Here is an 18,527-nt window from a genome sequence, read left to right as displayed (position 1 = left end):
AAGTCCTACTATATTATTTGTCCTGAAGGATATGGGATGGATGAATGTGTGTTAGAGTTCAGAATGTTTTGAGGTATGCAGGGTGAACCAAGGAAATTGGCTGATGACACATTTCCTAATTCAACAAGGACCTAGTAGAAAGGACCTAGAGGGCAGAGAGTCATTAGCCAAATACCATTTGTGTCCCTCGTATACACTATATTGCCAAAACTTTTTGGATTTCTGCCTTAACATGCACATGGACTTTAATGACATCCCATTCTTGATCTGTAGGGTTTAATATAGAGTTGGCCCATCCTTTGCAGCTATAACGGCTTCAACTATTCTGGGAAGGCTTTCCACAAGGTTTAGGAATGTTTGACCGTTCTTCTAGAAGCGCATTTGTGAGGTCAGGCACTGATGTTGGACGAGAAGGCCTGGCTAGCAGTCTCCGCTCTAATTCATCCCAAAGGTGTTCTATCCGGATGAGGTCAGGACTGTGCAGGCCAGTCAAGTTCCTCCACACCAAACTCGCTCATCCATGTCTCTATGTGCACTGGTGCGCAGTCATATTGAAACAGGAAGGGGCCATCCCCAAAAGTTGGAAGCATGTGCAAAATGTCTTGGTATGCTGAAACATTAAGAGTTCCTTTCACTGGAACTAAGTGGCCAAGCCCAACACCTGAAAAACAACCCCACACCATAATCCCCCCTCCACCAAACTTCAAACTTGGCACAATGGAGTCAGGCAAGTACCGTGGCGAGTCCTGGCAACCGCCAAACCCATTCCATTAAGGTATCTATGCAGTGTTCTTGAGCTAATCTGAAGGCCACATGGAGTTGGGAGGTCTGTAGCTATGACCCCGCTCTGTGATTTTACGTGGCCTACCACTTCGTTGCTGAGTTGCTGCACTGTTGTAGTGCTGTTGTTCCCAATTGCTTCCACGTTGTTATAATACCACTAGCAGTTGACCGTGGAATATTTAGTAGTGATATTTATTAGTAAAATTTCACGAATGGATTCCAGAGGTGGCAACCTATCACGGTACCACGCTTGAATTCACTGAGCTCCTGAGAGCGACCCATTCTTTCACAAATGTTTGTAGAAGCAGTCTGCATGCCTAGGTGATTGATTTTATACAACTGTGGAATTCAATGACTTGGAGGTGTGTGTGTGTGTGTGTGTGTGTGTGTGTGTGTGTGTGTGTGTGTGTGTGTGTGTGTGTGTGTGTGTGTGTGTGTGTGTGTGTGTGTGTGTGTGTGTGTGTGTGTGTGTGCGTGTGTGTGTGTGTGTGCGCGCAAAATAACTGTTACAATGGAGAAACTTTTTTTAAGTGTTGAAATAGTCTAAACAACCAAATCCTTGCTGTATTAGTCAATGCAAAGTTTCCCTCAACTGTTGTAATGTAGCTTTGAGCCCTAGCATGGTCCCAATGTCCAAACATCTGCTCGCTCTCGCTCTCTCTCTCTCTCTTCTCTGCCCTTTCAGAAGGCTCCTTTGGATAGACTGATAAAGTCTGTCTGCCCACACCAATAGATTGTTTTAGCAATTTTGAATTTTGAAAAGGTCTCCATGGTATTTGTGCAAGTGTCATACCATCAGTCATCCATAAGCACTCATGGTTCAAGAGTCTCTCCTTCCATCTGGACCCACTTAACACCTTTATTTCTAAGGCGTGCCACATTAGTTTGCAACCATGAGATGCATTTGTTCTTATTTTGTGACTATGATCAATGACATGAAAAACAGAATCGATAATTCATTTGAATTCCTGGAAACAAAATCTTTAACGAAGACTTCAAACTTTGTATTTTATAGTTTGCTGGAAGGTCTTCTGCATTCTGCAGTAGCGTAACTGTAGAATGCATGCATATTCATTAAAGTGTCTGGCCCTGGTATAAGAACAGATGTTGTGTTTATGGAGTCACAAAGGTGAATTTTTACATAAAGTGTTATTGTTAAATACAGTATACCACAAGCCTATATACCCATGTATCCAGACAAACATGCTCCTGAATGAATGAATGAATGAACAAACAAACAAATGAATGAATGAATGAATGAATGAATGAATGAATGAATGAATGAATGAATGGATGAATGGATGAATGTATGAATGGATGAATGCATGAACGAATGCATGAACGAATGCATGAATTAATTCATTAATTAATGGTTTATAGATGTGATTTACTTATGAATTTTTAGACAGTACCAATATTCTTTTACAGCTCTGTTCAATTTTATTTTCATAATTTATTTATTGTTAATGTTATATACTAGCTCAACCTAAATGTGTATCAGATTGTTTGCATTTCTTGCTTTCTTGTAACTTGTTTGTACCATGCCTCACATAACATAATCAGAAAGAGCTTTATTTGTAGTAACAGTTCTGTAGTACAGCATTTTCTTCACCATACAATATATTTTAACATTAATTGAATGCCATTTAGCAACACAAGTCATCCAGCTTATATTAATATGATATTCTAAAACCGATCTAGCTTACTGCAATGTGCAACAAGTGTCTCATACACGATGGAGCTAATACACAAAGTAGCCTAACATTATAACATAACTTTCAACACACTTAACCCTCTAATGCATGAATTATGTTTTTGCATAAAAATAAATTTTTTAATCTTATTTTCTTGAAGATTTAAGATAACAGATTAACAAAAAAAAAAAAAAAAAATTAAAAACCCACCCCCTGAGCAGATTTTATTTTGTTGCCTCAGGGCAACGCTATGCAGTATAGGTAGTAAATCATAGAGAAAAATGTAATATTGTCTCAACGTTTATTAGGAAAATCAAGAGATTTGAAAATGCCTTTTGTTTAGAATTTACTAAATATAAGAAAAGGGCTTTAAACATGTATTTTTCTGCCTCTCAAACCTCTTTCTGGGGTCCATTCTTCATCACTGTCACTTTCCTCAAGCTCACTGTACTCACTAATAAATCCATTGTTGGGTATGATTCTGACTGATCGCTCCTTTCTACCATAAAATGTCCCTGCATCCATTTTCCTGTAAAACATCAGTGCAGAAAAAGCAAAAACACTGATTTTGGCCTTCAAGAAAGACACATCTACCATTAGCATTGCTAATGCACTGAACACTAGCCTGTAAAAGTACAATTTAATTATTATTATTATTATTTTACCATATTGTGCACAAATAACATGTAATGATGTGTGATAACATCCAAACACATTGTCAGCAAAGACCTCATAAAAAGTACCCCTTATCGCATAATAGCATTGCCCTGAGGCAACAAGAAGAAAAACTGAATTTCTAAACATGCTAAATTAAAAAAAAGTTAATAAAACTTGACAAACGGCTTCTCTACACCTTCATGCACATACATATATTTTTTATTTACAGTTCATGTCATTGTAAATAAGATTACTGGAGCAAATAATCTTACATTCTTCTCACACCATGTGCTCCTGTGACCACATGTCAGAAAAGGAAGTCCCGCCTTCAAATGATGCTTGATAGTGACTCCCACACCTTATTGGACCATTCTATAGCAATCATTTGACCATTTTGATTGGTTGCAATTATTTAAACAAACATGTACTGGAAATTAAACTTAAAAACACTTTCCGTTGCCTGAGAGCAACGCTATGCAGTAGAGGGTTTTAAATGTATTTTTTAGTATTATTGTTTTGACCAATTAAAATACAGCTGAATTACCCCACAATTTTAATTTGTCAGATAAATAGACCTATGAGTAGTAATTCAGCACTTGCGGCTGTTTCATTAGAATGAAATAAAATAAGTTGAATTTAAGTGATCAAAAGTAGCTGTACAAAAGTTCAAGTTCAGGGAAGAAGAAGGTAGATTTTAAACTTAATTTAATCATCAAATAAACATAAACAACAAAGCGAAAGGAGAGGCAGCGACCAGTGGTGTAGTCTAGTTTTTTGTAGTGAGTATACTGTGACCCCCCCCCCCCGCCTAACCCGTCTCATACTAACCCGTCTCATCACCCCATAAGCACCACCACACTCACTAATGCATACAGTATGCAACGACATGTAATTGAGAGCATTATGAGACTAAGTGTTATCAACATGTTAATTTATTATAAGCAACACAAGACTTTAACAGCCAATGAAATTTACAGCTGAGGAGACTGGACTGATTTTCTACTGTTTAGTGTTAACCACCATTTAACTCAGCCAGTTAAGAGCTACATTTAGCCTTAGATGTTATATGAATATGGTCCCTGAAGCACCGGTTTTATCAGCTGACAATAATAATAATAAAAAAAAAACATTATAGGCACAAATACAAATTTACTTTTAGAAATGGTGTTTTTGAAAGAAAATGGTGTTATTGTTTTGGAAAGTTTACTGTTTAAATCAAAACATGTATGAAAATTTGTGTGATATTCCTTTTTAAAATAAGTTTTAATAGATTTCATTATTATTATTATTATTTTACAGTACATTTTACTGTGCAATTTCTTTCATAATTTCTTTGAGTTTATACCGAACTTTTATTTTGACAGGTTGTCGTAAAGACATTACAGTTTCTGTGTGTGTATGATACGAATGAATAACGATAGTTTTATCAAATGAAATGGTGAAATTCTCATGAAGTGACTCTCATAGCAGCTCTGTGATGAAGTTCATGTGTCATGTAGCCTACATCATGTCCTCATAGCTACAGTGAAGCGCTGAAAACACCACGAGCGTGAAGTCACGCTTGCTTCAGTGTGTGTGTGTGTGTGTAGTAGAGCACACATTGAGCGCTCATTCCCAGAGACGTGTTGAACAACTGCAATCTCTTTGAGTTTTTAATATTCACATTCACTAGTCGAGATTTGATTAATTGTACAGCCCTACTTTTGATTTATTCATTCAAAAAATTACCAATTTCCGTGACTTTCTGCTTTATACAGTAGCGTTGTACGTTGTGAGTGGATTCCGTGATTTGATCTGTGTCCATTGCAAACACAGACGCGGTGAATTTATGAATGAAAGTGTGAAAGTTCTGTCACAAAATGAAGTTGTTACGTATCCTCACGCTTTTTTTAGTGGGTATACGGAAATACTTGGCATTTCCTAGTGGGTATACGGCGTATACCTGCGTATCACGTAGACTACACCACTGGCAGCGACCGACTACGGCATTTTAAAACAGCAAAGTAAAATGTCTGCAGGCTCTCGGCCCCACCCTCCATCATACCACAGTAACGTTAATAAAACTTTATTACATTAGCTCGTCCATAAACATGAGTCCTGTCGGATTGCCTTACATCGGCTGTGGAGGTGAAGACGACAACTCCCATGGTTACAAGCTCATTAACGGCATCATCAAGCTACACCTTTGCTATTGTTTTGAATAAGTGACCTCTAGTGGCGAAACTTACATACTGTGCCTTTAAAAAGTGCTGCATGTATATATATATATATATACATATATTTTTTTTACATAATATGTTTGCAGATATTTAGGAAATATGCTATGTTCACATACTTTTTTCTCCTAAAAACAATGCTACAGCCAGTTATTCTACTTTGAAATGCGCGTTCCATGTCAGATTGCAGCCATTGAAGCCAGCAAACAAACTGGGTCAGAGATCGCAGAATCTACCCGGCCTAAAAAGCCTTGACATACATCTAAAAAGCTCTGTGACTGACATATATTAAAATGCAAATACATTAGCTGATCAACGTACAGTGAGGCTCATCGCGTTCCACTGTCAATTGCGCTCGTTCCTGTTGCATGTCCTCAATCTGGCAACCCACGTGAGGAAACACTCTTTTTATAGACATGTGTTATCAGTTTCTCTGGACATTCTCTATTACTACCTTCAATTAATGATGGTTTATTGGAGCCTGCCGACTGACAGTCCCTCCTACTGGCTGGAACAGGTACTGTTCAAGCTGAATAAAAAAAAATGCTGTTAACTAAATTAACAAACCATGCACACAGAACGCTTGTGTGTTAAAAACGTGAACAAAATGGAAAAGAGTGCAGGGTCTGTCTCGAGGCGTGTTTTTAAATTAAACTTCTTTTAACATGACACAGCGATATCGCTATAGCCCTGCTCTAGTGGCATCGCTGCTCTACACAAAGCACACACAAAAACAGTTGGAGCTTGGTGACATGACATTCCATCTCTGATAAATGTGTGTGCGTATGTGAGTGTGCAGCCTGTGAATCCAGCACAGTGGGTCCACTGTTTGGGAAAGCGCTCTAGACTCTGGCAGAGAGACAAAATAGCCCATAGCTACTGATGCCTCTGCCTCCAGCTGTCACCACTGTCATCAGCAGGGGAAATGTACTGAGAAGTTTTAAATTGCGGTCTTATACCAGAACAAGGTAGTACATTGCGGCCATACAAAAACTGCATTACAACATAAGCTAACTTATTGCACTGCCATTATCATTACACCACTGATGATGACATCATCCGCATTGTCCTCTAACTACCCATGTTGGCTCAAAACAGAAAATACATTCAAGCAAACAAACAAAAACTATGCTGGGTTGGCTCACGAAATGCATTGCAATTAAATCTATAGTACATTAAAAAATTACCTCAATTATTACAATACATAACTGTTGACTCACAAAATGCACTGCATTTCAAACAAACAAAAACTACTTTTAATTTAATCACCATGAACATTATCTTCTCTACCTTACTGAGGTCATCATCAGCTCACAAATATTTCAAACAAACACACACACACACACACACACACGCACACACACACGCACGCACGCACGCACGCACGCACGCACGCACGCACGCACGCACGCACGCACACACGTACACACACACACACACACACTATAGTAATGTCCATCTATACGTATGCTGGCTCAAAAGATGCATTGTAAAATTATGCAAAGAAATACATTTGGTATAAAGCATCAATAGAAAATGTCAATTTATGAAGATGCTGTTTAGGAAATTTAAACATAATGCTCAGACAAATAGTACAGCACCACCTGAACAAAATTGCTGGTTTTGGCCTGAGGAAAGCATTCCTTTAGGACCCTATTACTTGTGTGAACCGTGCCCAGTGACCCGCTCAGGACGATCAGATCTGACCAAATCCTTCTCTCCACCTCCTCACGAGTCAACCAGTCAGATTGATAAATGAAAAAAAAAAAAGGAATGATTCCTCTTTCTCATCTGCTGTAACTCACTCTCTCGCTCTCTACGGACACCAGGTGATCTCTGACCCAAAGCTCAGTCAGGAAGAGAAGAAACTCATCACTCACTTCATTACCCCTCAGTCGTCCTGCCTCAACACACTACCGGCTCTGTTCTTATCTCAACCCACACAACCATCTGAGACGCATGAATCTGAATGGCTGCATCCCACCCTGGAGATCAGGGCGTGGGCCGGGAGGCGAGGGTTTCTTAGGGTGGGATTAGCAGGAAGAGCGGTCAAGCCGATAGGCATGTCCAGGAATTAAAGTCTGACCTTGATGCGTGATACTCTATTTCCACAGCTTGATGAAAGTGCGACCGACTTAGCTATAGTTTTCTGATCTAAAGCAAAGCTGGAATCAGAAGTCTACCAGACTTTACTTTTCTCCATCTCGACTCACGCAATATGGCATATTTCAGTACTTATTTAGTTTTGTACGCCTCTCTTCAGGCGTGGCCCGGCTTTACAGCTCCCAATAAAACACCAATACACTTTTACAAGCCAGCCGGAGATATTTAAAATACCCACTCATCATTTCCTTCCAGAACATAAGGGTTGTAGTAATTGGAGACATTTGGAACTTCTCGGGATAAGGAGAGGCGAGCACCTACCTGCTCATTCCTTATAAATGCAGACAATTGCCCATTATATTACGCCATTATGGGAACAGATTGTGCTTAGATCGCTCCCAACTCTTTGCCAGTAAAATAAAAGATGCATATTTTACACTTAAAGTGTTACCGCCGAGTCCTGGAGAGTTCAATAGTGCTAAGTCGGTGCATTAGTAAGAGACGCAGGCCTCCATGCGGGCCAGCCTGTGAGAACATGAGGACTTTGGCACTTTTATGACACAGAATGGGAGTTTAGAGCTGATTCCAGAGCTAAACAAGAGAGTTAAAGGGTACTTGAGAGCTTTACTTCTGTGCCAATAACTCTTCAGGGAAGGGACACCGTAGCAGGCAAAAGTACCACTGTTATTTATATTTTCTATTTAGTATTTTTCTCTTTGGTTTGTGCTAATGGACATTCAGAGTGTACTAAACTTATTTGCTCAGTTCATCGAGGTGAATCATAGACAATATGCACAATATTAATCAATATCAGAGTGTCTCTGAAAGGTATTGTTAGTATAACTCACAGTAAGATCCCTAGAAACGTCTTCAAGAGACACAAAATGAGAACTCTGTTATCATTTATTCACCCAACATGTCATTTTTTTTATTCATTCAGCAAAACACAAAATAAGACACTTTAAAGAATGTTTCAACTACTTGTATCCATACAGTAAAAGTCAATGGGGTCTAAAATCAACTGACTTTCATTGTATGGACAAAACAGGATAATGCTGGTGATGTAATTAATGACATCATATTTTTTTCTAAATTATTTTGTGCTCTACATAACAAAGCAGGTTTGGAAAAATGTTTTGTTGTGAACTATAACTGTAATACCTCCCATTCATCTTCTGTTGTTCATCTCTAAGTTCTCCTCTATTTAACGTCTTTCTCCACAAATTTCAACAGTACTCATCTTACATTTTCTTTCTATTTCTGATGTTCCACACCTTTATTGACTGAGCAGATCAGCGAGGCTCAATTAATAACGGAGAAGGATTAACGGACTGACCTTTTTTTTTTTCTGCCAACAATTCCCATGGGGCTCAATTTATCTCCAGGAATCCACAACTAGTGAAAAAAAAAAATGTGATTGACACTCCTAACCTTCATTGGGATGTAATCTTCATCTTTAGCACTTGGAGATCTAATTAATTAGTGGAATCTCATTTCCGCGCTAATGCAAGTAGACAGAGGCGTGATAGAGGAGAAAGGGGAGAGAGGGAGTGCGAGGAGAGAGGGAGGGGGTGCCATTTTTAATCACTCAAGATGGACTCCACCTGCTTTATGCACTTTAGGACCACAACTGAACTTTCTGGCTTGCTGTCAAGTAGCTCTCTGGTTAAACCAGGCAAATGTCTAGATTTGAACTCTTGTGCAGTCGAAATCCTTGCGAGAGTGCTTTGTTTGCTCACTGCTTACAAAGGGGCAGGTTAGGATGAATCTCACAAGAGTTTCACAACACAGAGACATTACCATGAAGACATTTGCTTCAAGGCCGTGGTTTTATGATAGATAAATTAATAAAAAATATGAATAACTTCAATGAATGTGGAAACTGACCATTAACCAACATGAATAAATGCTGTAAACGTATTTTGCATTTTGAGTTCATGACGTACTAATGCATTAACTGATATTATTAACCAAGTAACACTGTAAAACGTTACCTTAAGGATGAATCCTTATTTTTGTCCATGGCAGAGCACAGATATGACAACAGTAGACGTGTAGGAGAAAATGACAAGACGGAAAGACAGAGAAACCGAAGGAGAGAAAAAATTGCACCTTTCTCTAGTGTATTTATAGAAATTGACAAAGTTTAGAGTCTATCATAAGATTGAGTTTCTCTTGTTCTTCAGGCCCCTGGGCTTGATGGAATGGGTGAAGTTTTCATGAGTATAACGTCAAAGGCCCAGCACTGACGTTTGGTGACTGGTATCATGTGTCTAATGGCAATGTGTCACGATGAAAATGACAAATGTTTCTGACAGAGCCTCCCAGCATTGGGACACAATAGCCACACACACACACAAAAGTTTGAATGGCATTTATAGTGAAAATCTTCTCATAACTACTGAAATAATTCAGCTATTTAATTTCTGATGCGAGTATATTGAAGAATAATTTTGGATATCATTAATAAAGCCCCAGGTAAAAAATGAATTTAAAATTATAAATAACAGACAGAGGGGAATTTTGCTGAATAAAAGACATAATTTAAAAACAATCCTGGGGCAATCCTAGAGTAATCTCCGTCCTGCAAAAACTCACTCACAAGTCTATTTCCTACGCAACTAAACTCGATCTTTACATAATAATGACTGAGTAAATGACAGTTTATATCTTTTATGCAGTGAAGTGCACATCAAATCATGCAATAATGCAGTGTTTTCAATCGCCGCCCACACCCCTCCTGCGTTCACTGTAATATTTGCATTTAGATGACATAACATAATAACTCAGGAACCACCTGCAGGAGTAAATATTTTGCTGTCTGTTTTGTCTAGCCGTCCTGCCAAACACAATGATTCATTAACTGAGAGCGGGGAAGAATCTTCATATGGCGACTGACATTCAATTATGCGAGAGAGATCAGATTAAAAAGAAGTCCGAAGAGCATGTCTGAAAAGGCTATTTTGCGGGCGAGCGCGGCGGGGAGGCTGGAGCTGTAATTTGAACGACCGTTTTGGGTCCTGGCTGAACGTGGCGACAGTAAGGGAAATCACAACGCTGCGACCTCACAGTAATTGGATGTCTATTGTGTGTCAGCGCATGTGCCCGCACAAGGACTGCGTGCAGATGTGTTTATATGCGGTTTATTTTCATTTGATGAAGCTTGTAAAACGGGCTTTAAATCGCAAAGTCTGTCCGTAATCGTTGCACTAAATTTTTATTATTACAAAACCAACAAGCTTTAAAATTCACACTTTGATCATAAACCCTGCAATGTATGAATAGATAATGGTTGTAAGAGCTTGAAACAATATTCACACAATTGCTGTTAAATGTGCCATGAGAGGCAATGATATCTTGTTCACACACACGCACACGCACGCACACACACGCACACGCACGCACACACACACACACACACACACACACACACACACACACACACACACACACACACACACACACACACACACACACACACACACACACACACACACACACACACACACACACACACACACACACACACACACACACACACACCTTTAGCTCCAAATCCTGATCTAGACAGCATTTTAAGGCAACATAGATCATCCTGATGTGAAGACTGAAAAATACTTTTTTGGGGGGATAAATCTGAGGCAACATTGTATGTAGAAAAGGCAACCAAAACTCGTCTGCTTTTAAAAACTATAAAAGCGTCTGCTAAATGCATAAATAAAAAATATATAATAGTATAATATTAGTGGCGTTTGCATGTTCTCGCTGTGTCTGTGTGGGTTTCCTCCGGGTGGTCCGATTTCCCCACACAATCCAAAAACATACAGAATTGAAGACGATAAATTGTCCCAAGCCAGGGTTGGGGAAAGACCTGCTGACCTAACCAGGAAAAATTGCCAAACAAATTTATGGATAGTCTCTCAAGAATCACCAAGGGTCGGATATGACTGAAAATGTAATATATAGATAATATTTTGTAAATACCAAAATATATGAACGGTATAAATATACTATTTTATTCAATATTTGTATGCTATATGTGTTTTTTATTCTTACCAGCATCATTAGCTTAACAGCATGCTGATGTCAAACTATGTAGGAAAGTTGACAGCAAGGCAACTCACTAGGATTCAGAACAGAGCTCTTATCTGACCACAGACTGGCCATCAGAAGAAGGACTGTAATGATTAGACATACTCCATAAGAGGACTGCCAGAACTCTGTCACTGAGTATCGATTTTAAGATGTCTATTTTGCTACTATGTCATTTGGGCTTATGAAACAAAGGTGGGACTACTCTGCCTGTCAATCGGCTGTCAGATTTAGTGGCAGGCCTCTGACTGCCAGGACCGGGAGCAGATGCGCTGTGGGTAGCCACCGATAGCGGACTGACCAACAAAATTAGTTTCCACCCCCCCAAAGCAAGTCTGAAATCTGTCAGCCTGTCTAAATAAAACTGAAAACTAAAACTTCAAACAGAATTTCATGCCTCTGATACGAGACTCTTATGAAACTTTGATGATAATAAATATCATATGAAAGAGTATCATTTGTTCAGTGTCCTAATGAAATATCACTCGTTGATTTTCTGACTTTCTTTTAATAAAATAAACATTATAAATCAAATAAAAAATAGTATGACTTTAGGGGTGTGACGATACCCTCATGTCACGATTCAATACATATCACGATACTGAACTCACGCTACGATATTATTGCGATACTCCAAAACATATGATAAAAGGTTTTACTGTTGATTAAAATGCTAAAATTGATATTACATTGTGTGTGTAAATGAATAAGGCTTGGATTTGGTGTTGGTAACCCAATACACAGGACAATAGTGACACTAGAATACACATATTCATGATTCTGAAGCTGAAAATACAAAATTATTTTAGACGAATGTGCTTGCACTCTGTCAGTGACTAGATATATTTAAAATAATGTAGGCCACTTCATACTGGTAACATAAGACATAGCATTATCAGGACCCACAAATATTCCCCCATTGCATTATTATGCATTATATTCAACATTATATAGGCTATAGAAGTTTAATGTAGTACTGACACTAAAACTGAAAACACACTGTAATTTTTATTTTGGGTGAACAATAAATATTGTTGTCACTATCCACAATGCATATTGTTGCATTTTTGCATTGCGAAAATTTTTGACAATGTACACCCCTACAAATAATTCAAGAAAAAAACACTAACAAATAATAAAATAACAAATACTAATTATTATTATAAAGAATTAAATACAAAAATGTAATTAAATGAATTACATACAAATGAACATACATTAACAATTTTAAATTAAATATATTAAATTAATTGCATTAACAAAAATAAAATATAAAAACAAAAAAGCTAAGAGTACTTCTATTTTTGCCTACATTCAAAACTAAATGCTCACACACACAATCACATGCAGACATCGGCTCACGGCCCGTTAATGATCAGAATGTGGTGAAACGGAAACACGGTGTGATCATTTACATCACTCTGTGTTCCTCGCCAAAAGGCAATGTGTGTAGGATCAGTGCTGCAAGCTTCTGAACCAATCAGATCAGAGGAAAAGATCAATCCATGACAGGTGCATGTGATGATCATCCTTTGCATCTTTTTGAAAGGGTGTCTGCTCTGCTGTCTGCTGCACACATGGACAGATGATAATTTGAAAACCAGATTTAGGCGTATAGGAGCTTTTGGTTTCCATTTAATAATAAATTATATCCCACATAGTTGACAGCTCCGATGACATAAGACTACCAAGTTTAACCAAGTTGTGATGTTCCTATTTCTGACAACAGGGTTTTAACCGATTAATCTTACATTAGGAACATCAGGTACTACTAGAAGCTTAGAACACCAAGCTACACACATTATTAGTCACGCATGCTGATCTGAAAGATAGCGGAAAGAACAGGCACTTTTGACCTGTCAAGAGAAATGCGTGCACTGAGAAAACTCTCTGTGATGCTTGCGCAAGTTGTTGACAAGCCATTAGTTGAACTAGCCAAACTGACATTATTGCAGAATAGTTTGATGTGAGCATGAATTTCAATTAATTAGATCAACCTGTCCGATTCTTGCGAGGAATAAATACGCATTTCTTGACTAGATTTTTTAAGGCTTGAGAGACAAACTAGATTATACAATTCCACATGTATACAATTTAGGGATGTCCCGATACCACTTTTTCACTTCCGATACCGATGCCGCAGCTTTGGCTATTTGCCGATACCGATATCAATCCGATATTTTTATTTTATTCTTGAACTAATACTACTACTAATAATAAAATATATGGAAGCACTTTGCTCAATTAGCCACCTAAAAACATCTCACTCAAATGGAGAACAAATACTTCTCCAGTATACTCCACAACCAAAGTTAATTATGAAAGACTGCCACCCAGTTTATTCAAACACTACACTACAAAGAAAAAGAAAAAAAATACAGGTACTTCAGTACTTAAAGCTACCAACAGGTTTAAAGTTAAACTAATTTAAACAGCAGCATTCAGCATTGTAAACAAATAAGTACAAAACTATCCCTCACAGTGCAGCTATGTGCAAATCACAGTGATAACAAAAGGCGCTGAAAGACATAAATAAATATGTATAACATTCCAAATAAATAACATAACATTAACAAACGGTTCTGATTAACTCGGTTCGGGAGAAGAGATAAAAGCCGCCCACACTGACAATTGATTGGTTGGGTCCTTACATGCGCTTCGTGAGTCACACACGCACACTAGCACACACACGCATGGTCTCTCGCTCCCTCTCTCTGCCGTGCGCGCTACGCATGCACGCTCTTGCTCGATCGCTCTAGATTCGGGAGATTATAACTAATTTGCGCTGACATGGCTATTCTGTAAGTTAGCTAACTCTCATACTCATGCGACTATAATTGGCTACTACTGTTATCACGTGACAGGCTGCGCCGCTTAACTGGATGTCGCATCAAGGGAAATGCTAATATTCAAGCATTTAGGCGATGGTTTAAGCTAAATTTTCCCACGGTTTGTGTTGGATAGGTATCGGATCATATTTTTTTCTCCCCTCCGATCTCCGATGTAGCGTTCTGGGCCAGTTTTGGCACGATACCGATGACGTGGACCGGATCGGGACATCCCTAAAACAATTCCGCTGTGAATTTCCAGGCAGCATGGTGGGTAGAGGTATTATTGTAAAAGTGTAGTAAGGGAACTTTCAAAATACCAACACATTTCTGGCAACGAAACTCCTCTTGTTGTAATTATAGCAGAGAACCGCACACGTAGCAGGCCCGTCACACACCTGTCTCCTTAAAACACCTAAAATCCCCTGGAGCTCTTTGTGTAAAACATCTGTCACACGTATGAGATCAACTGCGACGAAGCACAGACTCGTGGGAATCGGGCAGAGGAAGCATGGTGTCAGTAAGACGTAGCGGTGACAGTGAAAGTTAGCGGAGTTTGTCAACATCCAGCGCTTCGCTATAAAGAAATCAGAATAAACGGCTACATTCAGACACCTTTCATGTAACATTTCAATTATAATGTCAACTCGACTATCAAACGTGCTCTCGACTGCACACAAACATGCATTTAATGATGGCTTCGCTCTGTTCCAGCTGAGGGGTTTTTCTACTGGCCTTGTCGGACACAGCCGATGCTAGTGGATAAGTGTGTATAACCTCAATTAAAGCATGCTCTAAATGTCTGACAACAGCTAATATTCCTCTTCCAGCAGCGGGCCGAATTGATGTTCCTTCATTCGTCACCCTGCAGAAAAAGCAATCATGCTGTTGTCTCGCTCTGCTTAGGAGCTGGAAAGCTCTGCCTCCAGTTGCTCATTAGCATGCACCGCTAACACCTCCTGTCCTCAAGACACCATCGCATCTTCCCTGCATTCATCCAACCTCCCGTCTCTTAACAACATTAAAAACACTGCTTTTACGTGCCGAAGAATCTGCTCTAATATACTTGCTTTAAAGGTGGTTTGAGGATAGTTAAACATTTAAACACACCACAGCTATTGTTTTCCCCTCATGTTTGCTGTTGTTATGCTTGCTTATTTGCACAGCTCGGTTTGAACAGAAAGCCTCCGTTCTGTCGGCCCTCCTGTTAGAGTTTCTTCTCATGACGCTTTAAGAAAACAGCCAGTCTTTAAAAACATTCAAATGGGTATTTTTTTTAAATATCTGGAGCACATTTGATACATTTACCATTCGTGTCACATGGAAAATTCATTTGCAGACACAAGACCTGTGCTGATTGACATGCCAGAGAAGCAGTGTAAAGATATTCCAGAATAGCTAGAATGGTAAAATAGCTTCCCTTCTCTTTTGTGTTTGCAAATGTTTGCTGAGAAATTTAAATCCAGTGCTAACATTGCTAACATGTTGTTAACTTCCAGTAGACCATCAAATACACACTTTCTAAGACAGAAATCTTGAAAGATAAATAGAAAGTATTTCAAAACTGAACAGCACAAACAAAGAGAATGGAACGAATTTACAATAAGATTGAATTTGTTAACTTTAGTTAGTGCATTATTCATCACAAATTCACAATTAACGATAATAACCAAATTCACAATTTTTATGTTAAACAATTCTAAAATATATATATATACAATTGTTATATACACTTGTTTTTTTATGCTCACTAATGCTGTTTATTTAATCACTATAAAAATACATCAGAACACTTGAAAATATTATTGTAATTTAAAAGAAATGTTTTCAATTTAAATATATTTTATGGTCTAATTTATTTATATAATGTTAAAGCTGAATTTTCAGCACTTCAGTAACATTCTTCCTTCAGAAATCTTTCTTTCAGAAATCATTCTAATATGCTTACGAAATATTTTTTATCATTATCAAAGTTGAAAACAGTTGTGCTGCCTAACATTTTTGTGGATACACTGAAAGGATTAAATAAAATTATTTATAATTAAACATTGAAATTATCATTATTATTATACACACTCACTGGCAACTTCATTAGGTATACCAGTTTGAGATGTTTTAAGCTTTGTGACATGGTGTTATCCCGCTGGAAGTAGCCATCAGACATGAGTACACTGTGGTGATAAAGTGATGGACTTGGTAAGCACCAATACTCAGATCGCCTGTGGCCTTTAAATGATGCTCAGTTAGTACTAAGGGGCCAAAAAAGTGGCAAGAAAATATCGCCAACACCATAACACCACCACCAGCCTGAAGCGCTGATACAAGGAAGGATGAATCCATGCCAAATTCTGACCCTACCATCTGAATGTCATAGGAGAAATTGAGACTCATCAGACCAGGCAATGTTAGTCTAATTTGGTGAGAGCATGCAAATTATAGCCTCAGTTCCCTGTTTTCGGCTAACAGGAGTGGCACCCGCTGTGGTCTTCTGCTGCTGTAGCCCATCTGCTTCAAGGTTTCGACGTGTTATGCGTTCAGAAATGGTCTTCTGCATAACTCAGTTATTGTCGTCTGGCATCAACAAATCACTTTCGCCCACAGAACTGCAGCTCACTGGATATTTTCACCTTTGTTTTGGACCATTCTCTGTAAACCCTAGAGACGGTTGTTCGTGAAAATCTCAGTAGATCAACAATTTCTGAAATACCCAGACCATCCCGTCTGGCACCAACAACCATGCCACGTTCCAAGTCACTTAATTCACTTTTCTTCCCCAGTCTGATGCTCAGTTTGAACTTCAGCAGATCGTCCTGACCATGTCTGCATGCCTTAATGCATTGAGTTGCTGATGTGATTGGCTGATTAGATATTTGCATTAATGAGTAGTTAAACGGGTTTAACCAAATAAAGTATGTAAATAAAGTGGCCAGTGAGTGTACGTATTATTTGTTCATTCATATTAATTTCATATTCATTCATAGATTGTTATGAATATATTGTTCATTTATACTTAAGCATTAACCTCTGTTAATTGAATCGTGTTGTAAAATGTTACAGAAAAAAAAACAGAATTTAAGAGCAGGATAAATATATTTTCACCAATATGTTATTACTTATATATAGCTTATGTCAATCCAACAATAAAAAAGAGGAACTCAAAGAAAGCGCATACCTCTCTATCGAGCTGGTGGGGTGATATCACGGTGACAATGTCGCCTCTTTCCGGGTCGATGTAGAACATATTGGGTGAAGGTTTATCGGGCTGCTGTCTCACGATGATGTAGCGCAGCACAGCGTTGTCCGTGTTGGGATCGTCTGCGTCGTAAGCCGTCATGGTCATCACTGTAGTGCCTGCCAAAAACAATTTGAAAACCGATGAGTTATAATGGAGACAAATGAGCAGGATGCTACTCGGTTTGGTGCCAAATATATCCTTAAGGTTTTATCTGTACACCGACACCACTTGTATTGCCATTTTTCATTAAACCGCACAGCCAAACGAAACCGTAATCGATCGAAACCACGTTTGAATGGGGCTTCAGGGCAGACAGAAAAATACAGAAGAGCAAAACTCCACTTCTAAGAGGCCGTGTTCTGATTCTCCCGACGCAGTTTTATATTGTACTGCATCTAAAATAAGGATGCCGTTCTTGGCAGATGAACTGTAATCCTAGTCAATCCTTGACATATCTGCTCGCCTCCTCTCTTAGACGTGGCCCCCGGAATGAACAGCGGCTCGACGGTATCCGGAGAGAGGCTGATATCTCAGTTCAGGTGGCGTCTGTTCATCTATTTCATTTTCCTTCCATCTCATCTGAATGTGCTCAGCCGCAAAAGTGGGCCGCAAATGGAGCCGGAGCCTCTCAAAGTCACAGTGACCAGACAGTGACATGAAGCTAAGTCATGTCTATCTCCTGAAGTTAATGGCCTCTATCACTGACGTTAACCTCGCGATCAGCCTTTACAAGAGCTCCTGCACGGTACGGTATAAATCCAGAAGGCACCAAAAAGACATGCACACAAACAAACAAAAAAAAAACTGGAGAGGAAATGTGCTGAACACCCTCAAATAGGAATATTAGCATCTTAGAGTGAATGAGTAAAAGGCAATTCTAAGTAATTAAGGGAGAAGTGGGTTTCTGCAAGGGAAGAGA

General features: G+C 38.8%; 1 protein-coding gene across 1 annotated transcript in view; it reads right to left on the bottom strand.

Moving 5' to 3' along the window:
• Positions 1–18,527, bottom strand: part of cdh13 (cadherin 13, H-cadherin (heart)) — a 352,089-nt gene that overhangs the window by 88,291 nt on the left and 245,271 nt on the right. The window contains exon 7 of the mRNA XM_079621335.1: positions 17,546–17,724. Coding sequence (XP_079477461.1) covers positions 17,546–17,724 — 179 coding nt within the window. The remainder of the gene's footprint in view (positions 1–17,545; positions 17,725–18,527) is intronic.

Source organism: Phoxinus phoxinus, assembly GCF_949152265.1.
Source record: "Phoxinus phoxinus genome assembly, chromosome: 8".
Lineage (NCBI taxonomy): Eukaryota > Metazoa > Chordata > Actinopteri > Cypriniformes > Leuciscidae > Phoxinus > Phoxinus phoxinus.
Note: the sequence above shows the minus strand (reverse complement) of the source record. Positions and strands in the feature narration are given on the sequence as shown.